Source organism: Chenopodium quinoa, unplaced genomic scaffold (assembly GCF_001683475.1).
Source record: "Chenopodium quinoa cultivar QQ74 unplaced genomic scaffold, ASM168347v1, whole genome shotgun sequence".
NCBI lineage: Eukaryota > Viridiplantae > Streptophyta > Magnoliopsida > Caryophyllales > Amaranthaceae > Chenopodium > Chenopodium quinoa.
This window is the reverse complement of record NW_018742966.1, coordinates 1,375,001-1,400,830: the sequence shown is the minus strand read 5'-3', so window position 1 is coordinate 1,400,830 and position 25,830 is coordinate 1,375,001. Positions and strand designations below refer to the sequence as shown.

Below are 25,830 nucleotides of genomic sequence, written 5' to 3'. Positions count from 1 at the left end.
ACACCACCAATAAAAAAACGTCAACTCACCAATGTAATAATGGAAACTAAAAAAAAAAGAGGGAAAGGAAAAAATAAAAATAAAAAGAGGGAAAGATGAGCGCCAAAATTTTCAGCCTAGGGCGCCATTGTGAGGAAGGTGAGAGGCAAAATTTTCAGTGGGCGGCAACAATTAATGGATAATACACCATTAATTGTTGCCGCCCACTTTGTAACACCTCCAAATTTTTTCTCTCTAATATTAACAATAATAATCCAACTTTAGGGAGTAACATGGGAGTATTACCGCCACGTGATTACGTAAGGCTTAACAGAGTTTTTGCAGCGGAAAATAGTACTTAACTTTCATTAATGATAATAATAGTAGTAATAATAGTTTGATACATTTTTAAAATAACTACACCACTAATACTATGTCTACTAGATTAAGCTAGGTGATCACCGCCCATCATTCCCCATGCAGCATATAGTTCACGTCGTTCGATCGCCATCACCTATCTACTTATCAAAATGATAAGTAAGGCCAAGCCAAAACAAAACAAATACGTATTAGCCAAAATGCTAAGTACATACAAATGCTAGACATGTAAAATCAATTTAATTAATTAAACATGCTTTCGAAAAGATTTAACTTTATTAAATCATAATTTATCCAAACCATTCCTGAATATAAATTCACGTACAAAAGCTTGTCAAAAGAACCAATTTCCGAAATAACCAACTTTCCAAAAATAATTCCAAATAGGATGGATCAGTCCATATTTTCAAAAATCATTTTACCACCTAAGTGTGCACACCCCCCAAACTAGTAACTCCTTTACATAGTGCTATCAAGGGGAAAGACTAGGTCATACAAAGTCCATAGTCTTCAACTTACTCCGCACAGTGGGAGTTAAAAATCCAAGGATCCAAGGAATATATCCTGATAAATAAACTTCCCAATATCCCATACTCGGGATAATTTAAACAACAAAACTTCCTTCATGAATATCAATACAAGTTTATAATCAACCATATAAAATATTCAAACATGTGAGATTAAGCGATTAAAACATGCTTCACCGAAATTTATATCATAATCATTTAAACATGGTTCGAAATCACTTAACATATAAATCACGTTGCATATAAAAGTCATTTTATAAAAGATCTAGCCACGTGTACGTACCTTGATCTTTGCAAAACAAACACGGGGTTCCTAGTTACGAACCGGAAATACCTCCTACAACAAACCAATAATCCTAATCAAATACTTTTCAACCCATAGATACAAGGACTTAGACTATCGACTTTGACTAGTTGTGCATGAACAACTTATAATTATAACCCTTTTATAAAATTAACACTTGTATTTATAAAATAATATTTAATAATTCATAATAATAATAATAATAATAAGGTAGTATTAATGCTACGTAAGTAGTACTAGTACATGTGAGTAGTAGTAGTCATATTAATAACAATGATAATGATAGTAATAATAATAATAATAATAATAATAATAATAATAATAATAATAATAATAATATAGGAAGTAGTAGTAATACTACTAGTGCTTAGTAGTAGTAGAAGTTGAGAGTAATAGTAGTAGTAGTATTACTAGTACTTAGTAGTAGTACTAAAATGAGAAATATATGGCTTACTTACGGTTCAACGCAAGGAAGGAGGTGGCGGCAAGGTGGTGGCCAGATGGTGGTAATAGGGTGGCGGCGAGGAGGTGCTCGTGAGGAGCTCAAGACTACAAAATGAAAGCTTAAAAAGGAGGTAAAAATGGAGGAGGAAGGAGAAAGGAGAAGGAAAGTAAGAAGAGAAGTAGGAGGTGTGATGGAATAGCTCATGTTTCATGGCTATATATAGCCCCAACTCATGCACTATACCAACCGATTTCATAAATGTTGTCAACCCAATTAATGCGGCCAACCTAATAAATGCTGCTGGCCTAATAAATGCAGCTGACCCAATAAATGCTGCTGACCCAATAAATGATGCCGGCCTAATAAATGCAGTTGACCCAATAAATGTTGCTGACCCAATAAATGTTGTCGGCCTAATAAATGTTGTGGATATGAGTAGTAAGGGTTGACCTTGATTACGGGAGGAGGGATAGTTTGGTACTTGGTAGTTTGACTCAAGTAAAATACTGAAGGCTGAAATTCCGACAACTTTGAGTCGACTCATATAATTACAACGCGTAACAAAATTATATTTTTGTAAAATCATGTATGGACTAAAATAAATATTTTTTTTATAATAAAATATTTCGGAAAAATCCATAATTAATAATTAGTAAATGGCTTAAAAAGACGGGGTATTACATATTTCGTTTAAAATTCCTAATTTGATGATTTTGATGATTTAGGGTTTTCATTGTTTGATTTTGAAGTAGATGATTTTTGGGTAAAAATTAGGTTTTTATAAAGATTAAATTGACAGGGTAAATCATTTTGATTTTTATGTTGTCTTTGGTTTTGTTTCTTATGGGATGTTATTTAATTGAAGGAGTTTTCTGAGTTCCACTGTAATGGAAGCAATTGTTAAATGGAATCGAGGTTTATTTGCTGTCAATAATTTGATAGCATCTGTTTTTTATACGTAGGATCATTTTGTCAATATTAAATTAAAATATAATTTTATAGTATCTTTTTTTATTTTGTTGAATCTGAAATAAATAACAGTAGTGTGTTTGACATTGTGGCAGTGAAATGGAATGCAAAAACATGTCCCCTCGTTTGAACATTAATCTTAATGAAGTGATAAACGATGTGATTAGCTCAATCGGAGATGCAGATCGAATCAAATGATGTAACAGAAGAAGAAGCAACAATGCATGTCGTTCGATTATTAATGAAGAAGCTGAGGTTACTAACATTAGTAATGAAGAGATTAAGGTTGAGGTTAATAACAATATAAATGAACATGATTCTCATAATCGGTCAAACAGAGATGAACAAGTCAATCGTACTCCGGCTGTGGGTATGTATCTTGCAAGCGGTGAAGAATTTACAAGGTTTTGCCATATGTATGTCTTTGAGAAAATGTTTGTATTTGTATGAATTAGATATGAATCAGTAAGCCAATATTTAAATTGATCCTGTTAATACCATTTTGATGCTGTTTAAATTCGGAAAGATGTTTTATGGAATTTGATGCTCAAAAATGCGGAAAGGTTTTGGGTTTGTAGTGGGAGTTTCATAATTTCAGATTTAAAGAAACCAGACCTCAAACTGTTTTATTGACGATTGGTAACATTAGTATTTAAAAGTACTAATTTTTATTAGGACGTTACTATTTAAGGGTAATAGGTGAATGAAATATAAAATGCAAACAAAAATAATAATAATTGGTATATTGAATTTAAATTAATCATGACTCGAATTATTTTATTGATAATTAGTATCATTGATATTTAAAAGTCTAATTTAAAATGGGAAACATTAGTATTTATGGCTATTATATATGTGAATGAAAACTAAAAATAAAACCCAAAAAAAAATGGAGTAGTTTGGATTCGAACACGGATCACTTATACATAATAGGAAAGCATTCACCAACTACACCAAGGGGTATCAGCACATATATTATCGTATTATTTATTTATTTGTACTATTTATATTTATGTCAAATATATTAGATGATTCTATTAAAGACAATATGATTCCTTAAATGGTAATAATACGGTTATTAATATATTATGATGATTATTGTATGTTGTTGTTTGGTTTAATAATGAGTTTCAACAAAAAAAAAATCAAAGTGAGATATTTTAATAGGCGGTCAAATTTAAAACTATTTCAATTGCACACCGTCATTCGCTAAGGATTTGTTCTCTTCGCCTTATAAAAATAATTTTTAGATCTAATAAGTTCAGATTAGTTCAGATAAGTTATAATAATGTCCAATAAGTTACATAAGGTCTAATAAGTTACATTAAGTTAAATAAGGTCTAATAAATTTCAATAAGTTCTAATCAAGTCTAATAATAAGGTCTAATAATAAGTAGGAGTGTCCATTCGGTTTTTGGTTTGAATTTAGCCCAAATTTCATGTGGCACTGACATTTAGCTTTGGAAATAGTAATTAGGAGAGAAAAAGTAATTTCCCTTTTCACCATTAGCGCATACTTAAAGTTTCTTCATCTCCTTCAATATAATAAAATTTGATATATTCATTCGTCTACTGATACTAAACATATTCAGTGAATACTTTTATTAGTAACTTGATACCAAGAAATATAATTTAAAAACAAGTCTATGGCACCACTTGACTCTGCATCTTGTTTCATTCAATATCGACTACATACATTAAAAATATAAATAAAATGAATGTATTGAATATTTGATCTCATGACCATTATAGTTTATAAGACTAACAATGCAAAATTTATTATATTGTTATTTTAAAAACTAATATACTTGACTAATATAAATATTTAATAATTCTTATTATAAGTAATATTAAAATAAGTCACGGTGGACTAAAAGTAAACTAGGAATAGCTGAAATAACATTGAAAATTATACCACTAAAATTAATTAGGGCTCTATTGTCATAAAAATATTTAGATAATAAAATACAAAGTCTATTGTACGCACACTTTATTGTAAAGGAAGAAACAAAAGTTAAAATGGTAAGAGATATTAACATGAATTCATCATTATAAATACTCCGCATATAAGTCAAGAAGGGGTAAGAATATAACATTAGTGAAGGGATAAAAAGAATTGAAAAATGATGCTACTAAAATAAGAATTCATTTTCAAATTATAGCCTAGAATATATACGAGAAATTGAAATATGATTTGATATTAATAAATGTGTTAGGATCCTGAATTTATTTTTCAATCTTAAATATATTAATCAAAGTGAGATATTTTGATAGCGGTCAAATTTAAAATTATTTCAATTGCACACCGTCATTCACTAAGGGCTTGTTCTCGTCACCTGATAAAAATAAGTTTTAGGTCTAATAAGTTAGATCAGTTATAATAAGGTCCAATAATAAGTTAAATAAGGTTTAATAAGTTACATTAAGTTAAATAAGGTCTAATAAATTTCAATAAGTTCTAATCAAGTCTAATAATAAGGTCTAATTAGTAGGGGTGTCCATTCGGTTTTTGGTTTGAATTTATCCCAAATCCAATCCAATCCGATCCGAAATAATTTTAATTTTCAATTATAAAATCCAACCCGATCCGAATTCCTCACCAAATCCACTCTAATTCAAACCGATTTAAAATTCGGTTATTTGGATTCGATATGAGAGTGCAAATTAAAATACGTTTCAAATATTTTGGGCCTAATGCGAAAATAAAAATTAAAATACAATAATAAAAAAATTAATTCTTAAAAGTATAGTTGTACACGATTAATAAAAGTATTGAAAACGTAAGTAGGTTACATGATAAATAGTAATAATTATAATAATAGTTTAGCATGATTATATTAACAATACTTATTCATAAACTAACGATTTCATATTTAATTTATTTCGGTTTTTTTGGATTCAAACAAGGTCAATCCAATCCAATTCAAACGTCCGAATTTTCAAAAAAATTCAATCCAATCCAATTCGATTTAAAGTTCGAATCCGATCCGAATTAATAATTCAGTTTTGATTTGATTAAATTTCGAATTTTAATCCGAATGATGGATACTTGTACTAATAAGGTCCAATAAGGAACAATAAGTTCAAATTAGTTTAGTAAGGTCTGATAAGTTCAATAAGGTATAATAAGTTTGATAAGGTGTTACAAAGTTCCAATAAGTTTCATGACTTTGAAATACGGTGTAAGTTTTGATTTTACAAATACAAATATGATTCCTTTAAAATTAATATTAATTATTTTTGAGTTTTTAAATACCAAAATGATACTTAAAATGAAAATTTATAAAAAATAAAAAGATCAAAACGTGTTTCTTTATACCTCCATAAGATTCGAACACAGGACGACTATCCATAGTCATTCAAGGGGTTTGTTTATTACTAGACTAAGGGGTATCAGCACATACATTGGATGAAAACAAATTAATTTTTATAGTGTATCTATTAGACTAAATTTCCTGGCTTATGCCCATAAATAAGGGGGGTGTTAAATACCGCCATCCAAAATTATCAAAATCGCCAATATTTAGTGTGAATGGACAATCATGTCCTTAGTACTTCACTACTATCTTCCCTCTTGCCATCAATCACTAACACCTTGACACCACCACCCTAATTGACGACTAACACCACCCCCACCACACTGACCGGCGACGATCATCACCGCACTAGCGACCCACCACCTTCCCTCTTTTTATTTTTATTTTTTATTTTTAAATTTCAGATTTTCAGGCAATCGCGGTAACCAAAGCCCAAAATCAATTACCGTGTATGGTAAACGGAGCCCAAAATCGGTTACCGTGCATGGTAACCGGAGCCCAAAACCAGTTACCGTGCATGGTAACCGGTTTTGGGCTCCGGTTACCATAGAATCGATTAAGGTGCACGGTAACCGGAGCCCATAACCGGTTACCGTGCATGGTAACTGGAGCCCAAAACCGGTTACCATGGGCTCCGGTTACCACGCACGGTAACCGATTTTGGGTTCCGGTTACCACGCACGGTAACCGGTTTTGGGCTCCGGTTACCACGGTTGCCTAAATTTTTTTTTTTAAAAAAAACCACCACCTTCACGCCGACCAGGGAAGGTGGTGGGTTGTCATAGAGGGTGTGTGGTGGGTCATCGGTCAAAAGGGGTTGTGATCGCCGGTTGAAAGGGGTTGTGGGTTGCCGGAAGGATGAAAGGATGGTGAAGTAGTAAGGATATGATTGTCCATTTACATCAAATGTTGGCGGTGGTGATCATTTTTGTTGGCGGTGTTTAGCAATCCACATAAATAATTGATTGGATACATTATACAAATAATTTACGTGCAAAACATTTAAAATAAAAAGAGTTTTTTGATTTTTTTTTTTCACTTTGAAATATGGTGTATGTTTTGACTTTATATATACAAATATGATTTCCTTAATATTATATTAATAACAATTAGTTATGATTTTTTAAATCAAAAATGATACTTAAAATGAAAATTTATAAAAAAATAAAAAGCAAAATGTGTTTCTTTTGTACCTCCACAAGATTCGAACACAAGATGACTATCCATCATAACTCAAGGGGTTTGTTTATTAGACCATTGGAAAATATTTTATTTTAGAAAAAAAATAGTTATTAAAGATTAGTTATACATCTAAAAGTATATCTTTGTTCCCTTCAAAGAAATCAAAAAATTATGTTTTGTTAACAACAAGGTGTTCTCCATCTTCGTACTTCAACTTAGGATAATATACAAGCCTCCCACCATGCCAGATTGTACACCTTATGGAATTTGAACATGCCACTCTGATCTTTAAAATGCATGTACTAAAAATGGATCTAAGAAAGAGAAAAAAAATGTGTAAAAGGGAAAAAAGGGCAAAGTGGATTGGGAGGTGATGTCGGTTGGAAGTCTGGTCCACATATTCCACAACACATACCATTAGTTTTATTAATTCATTTCAAACTATAGTGTGTACTAGCATTTTAAACATGTTGTACGGAGATCTCATAGTGACACGTTTATCAAACAAGATTTTATTAAAAGAAGAATAATTCTTTAAAATAAAAAATGTTTTTAGGGGACAAAAAAAAAGATGATTTTATCATGGTCTCAAGGTTCGAACACTGAATGCATTTGAATAATACAACATTTTGATAATATCAACACCATAGGACTAGGGGGGTATCAGCACATTCACTGGATTACATATTAATATGTATTATTAGTTGAATAGGTTCTCTTTTTATGTTTATCAAAGTAGTGAAAATTTTAACTTATTAACATACTTTTTGTTTTAAATAAAATAGTTTTTTTTAAATACTAATAAAATAGTTATTAAATATAAATAATTTATATCTAAACGTATAACCTTGTTTCCTTCACTAACATCAAATAATTAAAAACTAAATAAAAGATATACGTATAACATTGTTTCATTCACTAACTTTTATGTTATTCTGATATTTTAAAATTAGATATGATTCTGTAAAGTTAAAAATAATTAAAAACCAGAAAAAAAAAAATACAATTTATGCTGTCACAGTGTTCGAACAGTGGTTTGATGTATGCACATGCAGCTTTCAAAGTTAACCATTGGACTAAGGGGTATTAGCACGTTCATTATGTGGGAAAAAAACTATATATTACAATGTTTGTATGAGCGTCCCAACAAATCGTTTTCTTGGAGTCGATTCAAATTTCGGATCGTTTGTTTTGGGTGAATGTAAAACATAATCTTTAACCAATTTTGCAGCTAATAATTCTAAATCTGTTTTTGTTTTTCACACCTTCACTATACTTTCATTCAAAGTAGTTTATTCTTCAAATATATAATCACTACAATTCATTTTAATAATTGTAAGCCACACCACGACGGGCCGGAATATACATGAACATTACAAAAAATTCACCGACGCCGATAGGTTGTTCACCGGCAACACATTCACCCACGCCGTTCGCATTTTAACCAACACCTTATCGCACCGCCATCAATCTGTTTCACGCTGAAATTCAGAAAATCAGATTTGTATATTGTTCTTCATTTGTTATTTACACAGATACATTAGAGGGGAAACATTAGGAGAGAGAAATTAGAAAAAACGACATATGCATCCCATAAGAATCCTAGAAATTGAAATGTTAAGTTAAATCAAATATTTTATTTACATTTTATTCATTGCTCTTCATTCGTTATTTACACAGATACATTAGAGGGGAAACATTAGGAGAGAGAAAAAAAATGAGGTCAAAAAATCTGTTTTTTTTTTTTTTTTGGAATTATATACTACATTAATTTGGGTAGGTGAAAGGATAGATAAATTTAAAATTCAAAAGTTGAAATTTAAAAAAACAAGTTTGAAATTCAAATGAAAATGAAGGTGGCCCACAAAAAAGGAATATTCCCAATCAACCAATAGGAAACTTGTGTACAAGATTCCTTTTGTACACTAAGTGTACCTTAAATTGCTCCCTAAATTATAATTTATCATTTTAAGATCTTAAAAATGGAATGGAAAAAAAATGCGTAAAAAAATTGGGAAAATTTGCTAATTGTAGCCACATTTTAAGTGTATTTTAAATCTTTTACCTATCACTTGATTATACTCCTAACAGTTTCTTAGTCTCATTTTAAGTGTATTATATCATGTGAGGTTCGCTTTCTTAAATATTGTAATAAAGTGTGTGTTGAAACTATAAATAAACGGAGGAAGTATTTTGTAAAATGCAGCCGCCCGACTTCAAGATAGAGATCTGCTACTTTATAGAGTTCACTAGCGAAGTAAAGATCATTAGATTTATTTTTTTGCAAATTGCAGCCCAAAAGTACTAATAACTTTTTTTATTGCTACCCAATTTAATTATTTTCTCGATTTGCGTGCCAAAAAATATCCCTTTAAAAATCATTTTAGTTACTCTAAGATGTTTTTTTCATTTGCCACATCACCGTTAAACAAACCCTTCACTTAACAAACCTTTCATCAATAATAAATAAATCTGTTCAAAAAATTTATATGTGAGACTGTAATACCCCGTATTTTTAACCCGTGAATTAAATCTCAAAGTATCTTATATAGTATATTTTAAAATTATTTTATAAAATATTATTATTATTTGCAATGAATTTAATTATATAATACAAGTCAAGTCGAAATTGTTTTTCAACCCTTAGTATCGTGTTCCCGATTCAATAATCTTGTTTCCGAGTTGAACTACAAATTATCAATTGCATTTTGGTTAAGCCCAAATACTTATTGTAGTACACTAGTACTACACAAAACTTGTACTACATATTTCTTCATCCAATACAAGTACTACTACCTCTAAAAAAAAAATAAAAAAATAAAAAATAAATAAAAAAAAAGTCTTCCTCCTATTCTCTTAAAGCTCCTCCGTAACCACCCCGTTGCCGCCCAACCACCACCACCGGAGACCACCAACTAACCATCAACCAACAAAGGTAGCACCAACTCCCTCCTTATTCCTTGATTACCGTAGCTACTTCAATTCATTACTCTTGATAATACTATACTACTATGAACTACATACTACTTATTATCATTACTATAATTATACTAACATTACTATTGTTTTATACTTATGATCATCATTATTGTTATTTTTATTACCTTATTTTGATGGTGTCACTCTAATACTACTACTTTTCATCTTAATACTTACATTATATATACTACTCCTACGTACTTACATTGACTATTTTAAAGACAACTACTACTTTTACTACTATTTATATAAGTATTATTATTATTACTATTAAGATGATAATACTCTTAGTACTACTACCCTTATACTACCTACTAGTACTACGCACTTTTCAATTTTATTATTATTATTATTATTATTATTATTATTATTATTAAAAAGGGTTTTAAACTTTGGTATTATAAAAGTTAATTTATAAAACCATTGTCCATGCACAACTAGTTAAGGGTCTACAATATACTTTTCTCGTGTTTATTATTGGAAGAGTTGTTGATTAGATATATACTATTGGTTTAATGTAGGAGGATTGTCGAGTTCGTAATTAAACCTTCGTGTTTGTTTGATACGCTAAGATCGATCAAGGTACGTACACGTGGCTAGATCTTTTAAAAAGTGGATTTTATATGCAACGTGTTTTACATGTTAAGTGATTTCAAACCATGTTTAAATAATTGTGAAATATATTTCGGTGAAGCATGCTTAAATCGTTTAATCTCAAATGTTAAAATATTTTATATGGTTGATTATAAACTTGTACTGATATTCAAGATGTTTTAAAAAGGGAGTTTTATTATTTATATTGTCCCGAGTATGGGATATTGGAAAGTTTATTTAACAAAATTTATTCCTTGGATCTTTGGATTTTCAACTCCCACTATGCGGAGTAAGTTGAAGACTATGGACTTTGTATGACCTAGTCTTTCCCCTTGATAGCACTATGTAAAGGAGTTACTAGCTTGGGGGATGTGCACACTTAGATGGGAAAATGATTTATGAAAATATGGACTGATCCATCCTATTCAGAATTATCTTTGGAAAGTTGATTATTTTGGAAATTGGTTCTTTTGACTAGTTTTTATACATGAATTTCTATTCAGGAATGGTTTGGATAAATTATGATTTATTAAAGTTAAATCTCTTCGAAAGCATGTTTAATTAATTAAATTGATTTTACATGTCTAGCATTTGTATGTACTTAGCATTTTGGCTAATACGTATTTGTTTTGTTTGGCTTGGCCCTACTTATCATTTTGATAAGTAGATAGGTGATGGCGATCAGACAACGTGAACTATATGCTGCATTGGGAATGATGGGCGGTGATCACCTAGTTTAATTTAGTATACATAGTATTAGTGGTGTAGCTATTTTGAAAGTGTATCAAACTATTATTATTAATGAAAGTTAAGTACTATTTTCCGCTGCAAAACTCTGTTAAGCCTTACGTAATCACGTGTCGGTAATACTCCCATGTTACTCCCTAAAGTTGGATTATTATTGTAAAGTGGCCTGGGCTCAAACAAGATTTATTTTACAGACATTAAAAAGGTCCAAAATTCATCCCCATCCCTATTTATACAATTATACTCCACGCTTAATTGTAGAGTATCTTAGCATATGAGCTCCCTAAAAGAAAGATGCACCTTGTTGGTAGGAATAGTATATTAAACTCCTTTAATTTTAAAACAATCATGAGGGGTATTAGTGTATTACACAAGGCCATCACCCATGCGGTATGGTTTTTAATTTATCACCAATTCACCATCCCTGCCTCACTACCCACCAAACCAGGACCCATACTTGTCCGGTGGTGTCCCTAACCTCAATGTACACATCGATCTACTATTCTTAATGGGATTTAAGGTGACCTAACCCATCTATAATAATCCGAACTCAAACTCAATCCGAACTAACCCAAACTCAAATCTAAACCCCAAGCATTATTTGAAGGCTATATGATTCAGTGGGGATTGGATAGCTGGATTAAGACCCTGTTCAATTCACCTATAAAAATAATGTTCAATAAAAAATAGTTTCAATTTAGTTCAGTTAAATAAAACTAGTTCAGTAAATATAAAACCAGCTCTGTAAATAATAAATTAAGTTTAGTAAAAAGAATTTCAATTCAATAAATAATAAATTAAGGGGCTTCAAAAAAAAAAAGGTTAAGTAAAAATAATTTAAATTCAATTAATATCAATAACTTTTAAGAAGAAATATAATAGAAATCAGTAAAAATAATTTCATTGCAGTTAAAAAAAAAGTAATTTCAGTGTATGAAAAATAATTTCAGTTTAGCATAAATAAGGTGAAGTGAATTTGATCTAAATCTTTAGCAATAAGTCTTGTGTAAGGCGGGTTTACGTTAATTTTATTATAATACAACCAATTTGAGGATAACTTGAACAATTTTTATGGTAACTTTAACCCCATTAAAGGTTAGTATTTATTTGTATGAGTTTGATTGTATTTTAATATGTAATTTGTAATAAATACATGTTTTGAAAGGTTAAAGGCTAATATGATTAATCTAATACATTGTAAATGTCTTTTAAGGGTAACATTTTTGTTATGAAAGTGACAACTTTTGTAGTTTAAAATAGAGGTGATCAACATCGGTCCGACCCGAAAATAGGGTGGATTTGAGCAAGCCTAAAAACGCATTTTTAGTTAAAATCCCGAACTAGGCCTGAAAAAAGCTCAAAAAGCTTGCTTTGTCCTGATAAGAAGCCCGCTACTTTTTTTGCTGGTTTGGGCATGACTTTTCATGTTAAGGCTCGATTCGGCCCAATTTTTTTTATCACCTCTGATTTTAAATTGTAAAGCCCCGTTCTCTTCACCTTACTTTTGCTGAACTGAAATTATTTTTACTGAAACAAAATTATATTTGCTGAACTTAAATTATTTTTACTGAATTTAAATTAATTTTACTTAACTGAAATTATTTTTGCTGAACTGAAATTATTTTTACTAATTTTCTATTATAATTCTTTTTTAAGAAAACTGAATTTTACTGAACTGAACTAAAATTATTTTTACTGAACTTAACTTATTTTTTCTGAACTGAACTTTAAATATTTTTAAAGTAACTTTGAACCGTCATATAATAACTTAATGAAAGTCCGCATTAATCAATAATTTGTGAATATTATTGTGGAAACTACAAAGACGGACCTTGACCCGAAAAACAATCCATTACACTTGATTTAGACAAGCCCATACTCATAGTCTCATAGATAGAGTCCATAGTCCATAGAGCACGGGTGTAAGTTGCGTGACCAATTTCATTCAATCCATTTTCCCGCAATTAATTTGGATTTGCTATCTTTCAGTCAATCGAATTTTCAGTAAGCAGACCAAAATCCCCTCCCCTCCCATATCACGTCTTCTTCTAGAATTCGCCACAACAATTCAAGGTATGATTTACCATCCTCAACATCATTACATCACTAGCTTACTATAGTTTAGTATTTACTTTCTTGTAACCCTTTACAATTTTGTTGAATTTTGGTTCGTATGTAAATACTTAGAAAGAATTTTATTTTTTTTGGAAATTTGATAGTTATTGGCTAATTTGGGAGTTGACCTAATTAAACATTTGAACTGTAATGAATATGTTACCATATTTAGTTTGTAAAAATTATGGGTGCTTGCAAGTTGCGACAAGTGTGGGAAGAACTTTTAGAGACAGAGGGAGGGTATACAATATGAATTTAATAGTTTTAGGGCCATTATGCTTACAAATACTTGGTATTTTGGGAATGTAGGGTTTCATTGGGGTAATTAGGGTATGTTGCAAAAATCTTACTAGTAGATACGAAGTAATAGTAATAAGTAATCGCAAGTGACATGGTAGAATGAGTAGTGTTGGAATGTAAAACGAGTCGGCAAGACAAATGTGTATAACTAATCATATAGTGGTTCAAGAGTTTGGACTATTCCAAAATCTATAGTCATCGTTATTCGTTCCTATATCAATTACTTGTATGTAGTTTTAAAAGTCGCTTTTTAATGAATGGTATGAACAATTTACTCATGGGTAAATTAATTTTGACTTAAATATTAGGTAATTAGTGTGGGTTTATACTTTTGTAACACAATTTTGTTCATTAAACACCCCTAGCTGTAAAATTTAGCCCAATGACCAAGTGATTGGTATATAATGCATATTCCTTGATTTTTATTGTCCTGTTAAGTATTATAGTTACAAGAAATCATTAGTGTAACTGGGTTAATGATACCTTTTATATGGTATGAATTATGATTTTGTAGTACTGAAAATGTAGATTAGATCTATGGTATAATATAGATGAGCAATCTTTTTGTTTAGTGGGGTAAAGTACAACTACTAGTTATTTGACATGGTTGGAATCTGACATGTATGTCTATTATGTTATGATGTTTGCTTATGTTGAATAATTCCTTGTTTTTGTTGGAAATACAATTTAGTACAAATTTTTTGGGAGCAGTCTTTGAGAATCATGATTTCCCTCTGTGTGATCCTGTTGATGGTTGTCAGAAAACATTGGATTGATTTTGTTAATAGTTGTTGAAGTGAGGACTTAATTGAGGAATTAGTTTTTAGTTGGAACTTGGAAGGTAATGATGAAAGCAGCAAGAAATGAGATTAGCTTAAATGTTTGTTTACACATAGTTGCATTGAGGAACTCATAGCTGATCTCAAGGAATGTTAAAAATGTGGCTATGAATTTTGTGCTATCTTGGCCTATTGGGTGGTTGTGAATCGTGATGGTAGGGATTAACTAATTTGCCAGTCCTTGGTTCAACGCTATTAGCCCTCACCGCCCTTCAGCATGATTGACCCTTTACCAACTTCACATTCAGTCACAGTTAGTTCCAAAATTGTATGTTTGTATCCGACATTATGACTTAAATACTTAAGTATCAAGATACCATAGGAATTATCTTAGTTATTGTTGCTTGATTTTGACTTATTGATGAAGCTAGAGGAAGTTTACTGGTTATAATAGATAACTCCTAAATCCCCTGTATCAAGTCGGATTAACAAGTGAAATGCATTTGTGATATGCACATCTCTTGATTAACCTATCATCTCTAGTAGAGGGCTAGAGGCTATTGAGTGAACAATTAGTATCATAGTTCTGATTATAATAATCAGTTGCACTTGATCGTACAAATGAGAGTGAACTATTCAAAACAGTAGAAGCTAAAATCATCTGTTACACAAAAGAGGTGAACCGTACAACATTCTTAGGAAATTGTAACGAAATAAGTGGGTGTTAATTTGTAGGATCAACTAACTTAATTGCTAAAGTAGGTTCTTTGACAATGAAAACTTGAGATGTTTGGCATCCAAAGCAGTATGACTACGTAAGGGCCCCAATGTTATTGCCTTTCACATATGATGTCCTATAATCTCTCAATTATGTGGTTTATAAGCATATTAGCCTTTTTTCTTGTCTCACTTGTGAAGATTATTGTACTAAAGCATAATTTGCTTTCTAAGTACGTTTTTAGTTTCTTGTTCTTCGCATATTAGGAGTTTATATTCGTTGGTAATTATCATTGAACTATAATTTTATCAAGGTGACAGAAAATTGCTGGAAAAAAACTTGATTGTATTTGGAACACTTTTGCTTAATACCTGAGCTGACTCGGCCTGAATTGAGCCTTCAATTTCTGGCCTGACTAGTTTTCTTGGTAATTTTGTCCTAGGCCATTCCTTCTCATTAACCTCAGACTTGACAGTGTTAGGGGCAGAATGGCCGGATCATTTGTTCGTTGTTTTGCCTGGTCCATGATCAGCCCTAGAAATGCATTATGTTGAATTGTTGATATATCTTAAGTTACCTAAGTCCATGCATGCTTCACATCTATTTCTGCATGAGAATATTAGATACATGATTAGAATTAATTTTTTTTTTTCTTTAATGTTTCTTTACAGATATTCAGACAGTTTATCTTTTCGATTGTTTCATTTCAAGTCCACTTTAGACCCAATGAAGCAGAATAGCAAAGAAAACCATAACTGAGTGAAGGTGAAAAGCAAACATGAATTTTGCATCAGTGTAACGATTTGGTAAGTGTCAATTCCATAATGAACCTCGGTACTCTAAATGTGCTCCCTCCGTCTAGAATTATTTGTCATGATTGATAATGTATTTTATACTAATAATGTGACAACTAAATCTTGAGAGAGGTAGTATTGCATTAAGGCTATGTGGATTGACAATCTACAATTTTTCTCTGAATATAGATGATGCGTGCCTTATTGATGTGTGCATTATTGCTGTATGCATCTATTGGTAACATTAGCACTAGTTTAAAAAGTCAATAAGTGGTCTGAGTTCAGAGCCAACAAGTGATGATACATGCTGTTTTATTTCTTTGATGTGTGTGTGTGTGTGCAATACATGCTGGAACTTTTTGACTCCTATCTTTGACAATGTGTTCCATTTCTACTTTAATTATCCTCTCTACCATCACTATCAGTATATGCATATGTTTCTTCTTTTGTGGCTCATCATCTTCTTTGTACCTATCCTTAGGTGTGCTACTTGGTATCCTACTCTGTTATGGAACTTCAAGCAAAAGCTTTTTTAAGTTCTAGGTTCTTATGTCAAATTATTTATAGGCTTTAAGATGTAGACAATTGTTACTTTACACCATCCAAATCTTAATTATCACAGGATCCATAAAGTATATATGTGTCACATCAATTATCTATACAAGCTTCAATCTAGAAAAATTATTAACATTTTTGCGTGTTTTTGCTGAAGGTTTTATGTCGACCCTTAAAATATTAGAGAGAAGATAAGTGTGGAAACATTTATCATGTACTCCGTAGTTAATAATATGCACATGGATTTTTTCTTGGAGTAAAGAGATACTTAATTGTACCTACTAAATTAATCAGCAAAGTAGTTTGCTTTAAGCAAAACTAACAATAAAAGCAATTTGGCTTCTTATTGCCATAATTACATGTACTTTGTCCTTAATAATGTTGAGTATCAAGCAAATTATATGAATATAAAGCTTGATTAGGAATAAGCATAAACAAACACTCACTTTATATACTTTACAGAACAGATTCATTACATTAGATTAATATACAGGTAGACTAACTTTACTCCAAAAGCTGTGATCAAAACCCATGTGATGATCAACTGATTCAAAAAATAGAAAAGAAAAAGAAATACAAAAAAAAAAGGCAAAAGTTTATACCACAATATCCTTGATATAAAACAAAAATGAAGAATAAATACAGCTATATATAGTCCTAATCCTAAGATTATGTGGTAAAAACTAATGTTATTTGCTTGAGACTGGAATCATTGTTGGATCTCCCAGTTTCTGCAAATTTTCAGGCCTTGTTTTTTTGTTCCTCACAAAACAAATACAAAATGACAGGTTGTGCTCTGAGTACTTCCACTATCCTACACACACTTAAAATCCATCATTCCCTTTTTCCTCAAAAGGGAGGTGATGGGCAAGAAAAAAATAGACTAACCCCACAAAAATTTGGGTTTTTTTTTTTACATTTTCTTTGGATAAAGAACAAAAGCAGAAACAAAAAAGAATGAAAGAAATTAAAAAAATAGGGTCAGCAAACCTTGATTTTTTCTTGTTTGCATACCCTGAACCTCCCCTTCTCCATCTAGGAGGGGTCCTTCACTGAATTCTAGACGACAAAAGTTTGATCCTCTTCTTTAGCTGTATCTTTCGATTCCTTAGATCAAGACTTTTTGACTGATCTTGTAGTGAAACTTAACCATGAACAATGGAATCTGCTTTAGCATGGGCACTGACTAGTATCAGTATGTTGTGGTGTAGATAGATGTATGACAATGTTGAACTGAAGGGTGATGTGATCTTATGTTTACCAATAATGTCATGGAAGGATTTACACTGAAGCACAATGATCTGTATTCTTCATGGCTTGAACTTCTACATTCTTCAAATCACGTAAATGTTGTAGAATCTCTTGAAGAAGATCCAAGCCTTTGTCACCTTTCCTCAATGAGCCAATGCAGTGTTTTAGGAACTCCCTATCAGCTTCTAGTGCTTGTAGTCTCTCATAGACATGATCAACTTCCTCTTCTACGGCAAACCTTTTCTTTTCTAACTCGAACTTTGTAATATGAAATTCATCTTCATTTCCATTTAACACTCCATTTGGGGAATCTAATGACTCTGCTGCATCAAACAGTGGAAGAAGAAGCTTCTTTGGCATTGAATCGTTGATCCTCCTGTCTTGCTGATGTTTTCCATTGACATGAATAAACTCATTATTGTCACCCCTGTTATCAATGTCGAAATCTTTGCCATTCTCTTCGTAGAACTGCTCAAATGGTTTCATGTTCTCAAAATGTTCCTCTTCCTCCTCTGCTAGAGTAAAGAGCTTTTCCTCTAAAACCTTGAGCTGCTCTAGAATTGCCTGCCTCTCCTCTTCAAACCCGGCCAATGAGTCTTGTAAACATAGGACTGCATCGGTTGGTGTATCTTGGTGCCCATTTTCTGCTTGATAGTGAGGACTAATTCCAACATCTTCTTCTTGATCCTTCACCTCGTGATTGTAATCTATCGATTGCCCATCACTCTCCTCTCCATAACTGCAAGAAGCAGAGGAATTCCTGCTTCTCCTTCTACACATTATCCTCATCCTCTCCTTTTCTTCATATTCCATCACCTTCTTTCTATACACTTCAAGCTCCTTCTCGAGCTCTTGCTTCTCTTTCTCTCTCTTCACCACTAGTTCATTCATCATCTGCAGTGCTTCCTGGTCATACTCTGATTGCTCTTCCATCATTCTTTGATACTGTGAGGCTTCCAACTGCATTGTTGCTTTCTCTTCTTGGAGCCTAGTTATCATAGCCATTGTTTGATTTGCCGCAATTGCTGAGGCATTCCTCTCTTCCTCTAGCTCTTTGTATAACGCTCTCAAAGTTTTCCTCTCAGTGAGTAGGTCCACTTTGAGCTTCTCCATTGTTTCTCCATGCTCACTAATTGTACTCATCCCATCAAGTGATTCCTCTGTTGCTGATTCCCTTCTCCCTAGCAGCAATAATTTCTTATGTAGGCTTTCAGAAGATGTTGGTGTATCAGGAACTTTGTCTTCCTCAACTTCATCATGTGACATGCTCACATTGGCATTAAGACTTCTTTCACAAATTTCATCATCTGAATTTAGAATTACAGAATCAGATATAGGCCCAAAAAAAGAACATAACATGAAATAACCAATAATCAGGGGTGTTTGAATATTACCATGACATACTACATTGTCAGTAAGTGTGTGAGTTTCTTGTTTGCTGGCTGTAGGGGGTTCATCCACTTGAACCAAGAGCTCATCTGTTGAATTCTGATTTGTTTCAGTTTCGATTTCATAACTCCTGAAAAGCGATGCAAGATTCGCCTCATACTCTTGGAACAATAGCTTCTCTGTTGGATTCTGATTCTTTTCCTCAATATCAGTTTCATCAGTCATCAAATAAGATGCATTATCCTCCTTAGAATCTGGTCATAGGGGTTAAATTATTTAGTTTGACTCAGTAGTATAATAACTAATTAATTCAAAAATTAAAAGAAAAAAGATTATAGAAATTGGAACAAGCCTGTCAGTACCTGAAGAAGTAGAAGGTGTCTCTAAACTCACAGCTGTTACTTGGCTATCAGCTTGTACAGCTTGATTGTTTCTCTCCTGCACATCCAAAATGGGTGTACTCTCAATAGTTGCAGTCTCCTCTTTTTCTTCTGAAAGAAATGAAATTTCTATTTCTCTTTCCTTTTCCTGCTTTGGAACTGATTGTGAAAGTTGTGAATCCTCTTCCTCCTCATTTTCGCGAACTTGCAACTTCTCTGCCACGCTCTCCTCTTCATCTGTAGGTGAATTTTCACTTATGATCTCATCTCCTTCATAAGCCACCGGAGAAATTTCTGAATTTTTCATATTTTCCTCACTTTCGGGAATTGGTGAGTTCTCATATTCAGAACCAGCAACAAGTTCATTTTCCTTAAAAACCAACTCAAATTTGTCTGAATCCTGCATCTTGTCCACGGCAGGACTTTGTAAATTTCCATACTCGAAACCAGAAAGAAGATCATTTCCTTCAAAAACCTGCTCAAATTTGTCTGAACCCTTCATCTGTTCTTCATCTTTAGGAAGATTTAATATCTCAGTCTCAATACCTGCAGTAACAAGCTCATTACCCTCAAAAACCAGCTCAAATTTGTCCGAACTCTCCATCTTCTCCTCTTCTTTGTGAATTTGTACCTTCTCAATCACAAGTTCCTCTTCTTCCTGTATACTAGGCAAATCCTTAGCAGTATTAGTAACCTCACACCCAGGAAGAACAAGTTCGTCTCCCTCGAAAACAAGCTCAAATTCCCTGGAAAATCCTGATGAAGTTTCTTTCCTTCCCTCAAAATTTCTGCTGATTTCTGCACTTTTACTCTCCACCTTGATAGAATCATCATTAATAAACTCAACTGGGATTAATCGATAATCATCATGATCAATATAAAAATCTAGATGCTGTGGAAGCATATCAGGACACAAATTTTGAGTTGTAACTCTAACAATCTCCTCAATTTCACCCTTATTTCCATTAGTATTATTAAGGAGAGGTTCCTTCTCTGCTTCGAAAACTACTTCGTTCTCCTCTTTATCCTCTTCATCACCATCATCCAGTATTTGATACCCAAACTTGGCTTGATCATCTGACTGATCAGAACCTATCTGCACATTTTGATCTGATAAAAAATCACCCAATAATTCTCTGTCTTTAATCACAAAATCCGAGGACGAAACTTTACTAATTGGATTGACCTTGATCAATACTCTTTCACAACAAGAACACTTCTTTGTAGCATCATCATCTTCATCTTTAACTATACCAATCTCTGCCATCCATTTGCTGACTTCAGGATCATCTGATGGAGCAGCAGAGCAGCTTTCACACAAATCATGTAATTCAACGAGCTTTCGATGATGGGAGCAATACCCAATCTTTGATATCTCAGCAGCATGTTGTTCACAAATGATTTCCGAGTAGGGTGAAAACTTTGTCTTCTTGTTTTTGTCATTCTTGTGAGAGTCTAAGAAATGATCAATCCTTGAACATAGGAAACAAGGAGGTTTAAGGCCAAAATATAGCGCGAATTTAAGGATGAAGTAGGAAAAGAGAGAGTTAATTAGAAGGAGAAAGATTAGAGTCCATTCAAGAAAGGCATAGATTAGAACACGAGTTATTCTGTTTGTTCTTCTATGTAACATGGATGAAAATTTGTTGGGTGGTGCCATAGATAATTAGTATGTAGTTGAATTCCTTTGAAATAATATGTACAGTAGGAACTCGAACGCGATTATGATAATGATGATAGATAAATAGATGGATAGTTGTTGAGGAAGGAGAGAGAAAATAGGGTGAGAAGAAGATGAAATGGTGGAGGAAGATTATTACAGAGTAGTAGTTTGAATATTGAGGGAGCCAAAAGCAAGAAAAAGAAGCAAGGGTCCCAAAAATAAAGGGAAATTTGTCCCTTGATTTGCAGAAATACCAAAAAAAGGATCTCAGTAAATTGAGCATGCAATGGAATTGGCTATTAAAAAAAAATGATTTTTTTTAAAGAAAGCATCTGATTTTTTTGACCAAGTGAAGCAAGCATTACTGATTTTTCTATGTTAATATTTGATAAAAAAAAAGAAGTGTTTTAACACATAAAATTATACGGAGTAATACTGTAACAAGTCTCATACGTAGTACTATGGATCACTTGAGCACGATAAATTATTATGGTAAAACAAATCGCAAATCATTGTTATTTTAGAAAATTTCATACATGATTATTTCTTCAAGGGAGGGAGTATTATTTACAAATAAATATTATTAGTGACGGGAATGCTTGTGATACAAGGTAGTAGATCATGAGATCATCACAAATAATCCAGAAGCTTACAGTAAGCAGCAGTATTATCCTTGCATTTGATGTCATGCTTAAAAAATCTTAATATATAATTATATGGTATGAATTTATATTATTCTTAAGTGCTAGTAGAAGAATACTTGAAATTAAGAAAATAATTAGGTCGGTGATGAAAGAGAATATAGTTAATAGAGAGAATTGGTCAACTTTTGGCAATTTATGAACGCTCCACACTTAATAAAATTTTGTTGTTAGGCAGCTAATTTGAAGTGGCCTACCAACTTGAGAAATGAGCTGGTGGACCATAAATATTTATACATTATTATTATGATTATTAATTATAAGTATAAAGCAGCTAATTAAGGGGCCCATTTGAGATGCTTTAGATGTTGGGTCTCATCATGTGTTTTTTCAATCAGGCCCCTTATTATTCATCCCAATTTGTCTGCTTTTCATATCTTTTATTTTTATAAATTTATAAAAACTACCTCCATTTTTGAAAATAATTATGTTTTTTTTTTTTTTTTTTTTTTTTTTGGTTTTTGGTAATATTAATACAGCGAGTGTAAATGTATAACCATGATATTTGTTGAATTACATTAAGTTTAAAATGTCAAGATATTATTTCTCAAATTCTATTGTCTGTATATTTATTTATTTATAATATTTGTGTTCATTGTTTATACTATTATTCTGTTAAGAATGATTTATTGGGATGGGGGTGGCTTTATTTTTAGCCAAAATTGAATAATTTTGCCCATCTATGAAATATAGTTATCGTAATGTGTGATGATTTGATATAAAGCAAATCTATTTTGTTTATTGTGTATAAATTAGATGACATACAACCCCCAACCCTCCCAACTCCAATCCAAAAAAATAACCCAAATTGGACCACAACTAGCTAATTATACTTATTATGGGTGTCACTAACTTCATTTAGGTCACACCATTACGACATACAACGGTATCAATAGAGCGTTCTAGAGTTTTTTAGGAGAATATGAATCATATGCTATGCAACAACGATAGTCGATAAATCCTTAGTCTCAAATATTCCAAAATGGTTTGGGGTCGGCTAACTTGAATCATCGAAAGAAACTATATTCTAAATTTCGCTTCATTGGAATCATTGCATTTGTGTCTATGGATCTTCAAGCCTTTCATAGTCAGCAGCAATAGCAGTGATGGAGGAATAGAGGGCACTGCTATTGAATGTTATTTCCTCAACTAATGTGCTATAAATTCAACAACTTTATGAATATTATGTCTTTTCATGCTCTTATTTTGGCTATCAACTTTATTTGTTTGAGAATTTTAGCACTTTCATCTACACATAGAATGATATACTTCGTATTAAACATTCCAAGTTTCCTACCTAAAATCTTAAAATTGATCTTGAATAAATAATACCATGCGGAGTATTATACTTCGTATATAATTTAGGGTCGGAGGGAGTATGTCATTGGTTGATACTTGTTCCTCAATTTGATGATGAATTCTACATAAATGAAACTGAGAATGACCCAAGCCCAATTATAATTAGTGAGAAATACCTGAATTTGTTATCATCTTAGTTTTTCAATCTATTGAATTTGGGACTTGTTTTTAAGGCCCATGGACCGCTCAATGGGCTGGCTAATCACTTAATCAATTGATTGGTGTCATTAACTCACCATCTTTCTCTTTCTTTAATTCTTGCCCCTCTTCTCTCTGCAAAACCAATTAATGCAAAATATCTCTTTAATTTTCCCGCAATTTTTCTGGATTATCAATCATAGTTAATACCCCAGCAGCAGAACAAAACCCCCCATTAATGGAAATTTTCCAGAAGGTATGATTTTGTAGTTTGAATAATGATTCCTTGTTATTTTTCAGCACTCATTTGGACCCTTTATTCCCTCTAATTTTAGCTTCTGAATTGATTGTTGTCTGCTTTTTTTTCCCCATAATTCTTTATAACTTGGAGCTCATGAACAAAAACCTGGAAATTCAGCATATTCAGTTGGAAAGGAAATTCTTAAATGTTAGCATGGTTCCTCTAGGAATTTGCATATATATCACAATTGCTGTCTAATTAGAAGAAAAAAGAAATATAGAAAAGGTTTACTAGGGTTTTAGTATTTGCAATTGTGGTTACATAATTAAGTTTACTGGGGTCAGTGGGTTAGTTCATAGTTTTTATAATTTTCAGCTCATTGCCAGTTTTTTTTTTTTTCCTCCTATTTGAAAGTTTAGGCATAAAACGTTTAATTGATTGTTTGAGTGTGTCATTGAGATCTGAATATTAAGAATTTGGATTATTTAGGAGTATATAAGTAAATAAATCAATCAGCTTGCCAATATAAATATTTGTGGTTAATAGGTCAGGTTGGTCTCTGACATAGTGAAATGTATGTTACTTATCACTGCTTCTTGTGCAGAATCCCTTTTTTGGGTATGATTTTATGAGCTTAAGTATTAAACCATTTCTGCAGATAGCTGTCTGAAGCTGAATGTAGGACTTGTATCAATGGATTGGTTTTATTTGTCGCTTGGAGTTATTAGAGATCACAATAGTTTGTGAGATAGAAACATAATATTAGCAAGTTGAATAGTTAATCTAATTAATTAACTAGAGGGCTTTTAATGATGCTATAGGTTAATGGTAATTTATAGTGATCTTAATTTATATTATCTGCATCACATTCAATTCAATGTCTGATTCTAGCTTTGAAATTCATGATAGTGGATACTGCTTACTGCTTCACGATTTAAATTAGGGATGTAGGTGACGAAGTTAGACTGTCTGCCCATTGCCAAACGAGGTTTGTTGGTTCTGTTCTGGCTTATTGGCCTCGATTTTGGACATTGTACTGAGAAAATTCCTAATAAGTTGAACTTGTTGAATCACTACTCTTGTTAAAAGTAGGGGATATGTTCTTAAATGCTGAATAAGGGTATTTAACTAATTCTGGGTATTGCACATGCAAAGCTAGGATATACTTAGCAAGCAGGAGCCAAAACTAAGAGTGAGATCTTCTGTGATTGTGCAGTAAAATAAAAAAATCTCCTTAACATCTTATTGCCAAGATATAATTAACATCGCAAGGGCTAGCTGCGTCATGAGTACAAAGGATCCTTATATCATATTCCTTTATGGATAACTGGTGTGACAAATTTAATACAGGAGTCTGGAACTAATTGAGTGTTCAATGTCATTGATCAATCATGTAAAAAAACGTTTTCCTTCCTGTTCTGTTTTAAGTCACGTGATGTAATCCTGAATATGGGGGCAAGAATCATTCTTTAAAAGTTTAAAGCATGGTAAGCTTGAAAAGACAATCTCTTATGCCTTAAGTTTATGCATTTCCAATCTATAATTGGTGTGCAATTGTGACTTTTTGTAATTGCAGTTACATTGTGTTTATGTCAACATCAGTTTTGCAGTACGCATTGTATGTCTATGGAACCTATTTTATGACCTTCCTTGACCTCATTTTTTGCTGGGTCAGCGTTGGGTTATAGGAGGTGGAGGCACCAATCTTAGATATTTTCTTTTTGTTGATGTTAAACCTCTATTCTAGGTTTATGCTAATTCACTGTACAACGGGAAAGGTTGAGTGATCTGCTTATATCTGCACAAACTTGTCATGACGAAGTGGAATCTTGCAATTATGTAACCTTCCTAGTCTTATCTCTTAGTCTGTCTTTTCGTACTGAACTTGTTCAACTTTTGTAATAGGTACTTGGGTAGGTTTAAGCGCCAGGATTACGAGGACGTGTTCATTTCATCGCCTAAGTCGAGCCTGAGGAAAATAGGAACTTGTTTGGGGTGGACTTACAGCTGTTATGGATGGTATATA

At 32.2% G+C, this 25,830-nt stretch overlaps 1 protein-coding gene and 3 long non-coding RNA genes across 4 annotated transcripts in view; 2 read left to right on the top strand and 2 right to left on the bottom strand.

Annotated features, from left to right (window-relative positions):
• Positions 1-315: 315 nt before the first annotated feature.
• On the bottom strand, positions 316-1,902 carry LOC110728913. The gene is made up of 3 exons (XR_002512793.1): positions 1,647-1,902; positions 1,168-1,221; positions 316-497 (listed from the first exon to the last, which is right to left on the bottom strand). It is a non-coding gene; the product is annotated as an uncharacterized LOC110728913 (long non-coding RNA).
• A 7,604-nt stretch (positions 1,903-9,506) lies between these two features.
• LOC110728912 lies at positions 9,507-11,619 on the top strand. Its single transcript, XR_002512792.1, has 3 exons — positions 9,507-10,036; positions 10,602-10,662; positions 11,342-11,619. It is a non-coding gene; the product is annotated as an uncharacterized LOC110728912 (long non-coding RNA).
• Positions 11,620-17,107: 5,488 nt separating this feature from the next.
• LOC110729022 (myosin-binding protein 3-like) lies at positions 17,108-21,608 on the bottom strand. Its single transcript, XM_021908719.1, has 3 exons — positions 19,685-21,608; positions 19,328-19,576; positions 17,108-19,240 (listed from the first exon to the last, which is right to left on the bottom strand). The coding sequence occupies exons 1-3, from the start codon at positions 21,360-21,362 to the stop codon at positions 17,964-17,966; spliced, it is 3,204 nt and encodes a 1,067-aa protein (XP_021764411.1). The 5' UTR covers positions 21,363-21,608; the 3' UTR covers positions 17,108-17,963.
• A 1,836-nt stretch (positions 21,609-23,444) lies between these two features.
• Positions 23,445-25,830, top strand: part of LOC110728911 — a 2,602-nt gene continuing 216 nt past the window's right edge. Inside the window, exons 1-2 of the long non-coding RNA XR_002512791.1 lie at positions 23,445-23,819; positions 25,710-25,830. The exon at positions 25,710-25,830 is cut by the window's right edge and continues 216 nt beyond it. This is a non-coding gene — a long non-coding RNA (uncharacterized LOC110728911). The remainder of the gene's footprint in view (positions 23,820-25,709) is intronic.

Coding starts and splice junctions, on each gene's coding strand:
- LOC110729022 (XM_021908719.1), bottom strand. CDS start 21,362: ATGGCACCACCCAACAAATTTTCATCCATGTTACATAGAAGAACAAAC. Junction 19,577..19,684: donor GACACCTTCTACTTCTTCAG/GTACTGACAGGC, acceptor CCCTATGACCAG/ATTCTAAGGAGGATAATGCA. Junction 19,241..19,327: donor TGACAATGTAGTATGTCATG/GTAATATTCAAA, acceptor TTCTAAATTCAG/ATGATGAAATTTGTGAAAGA.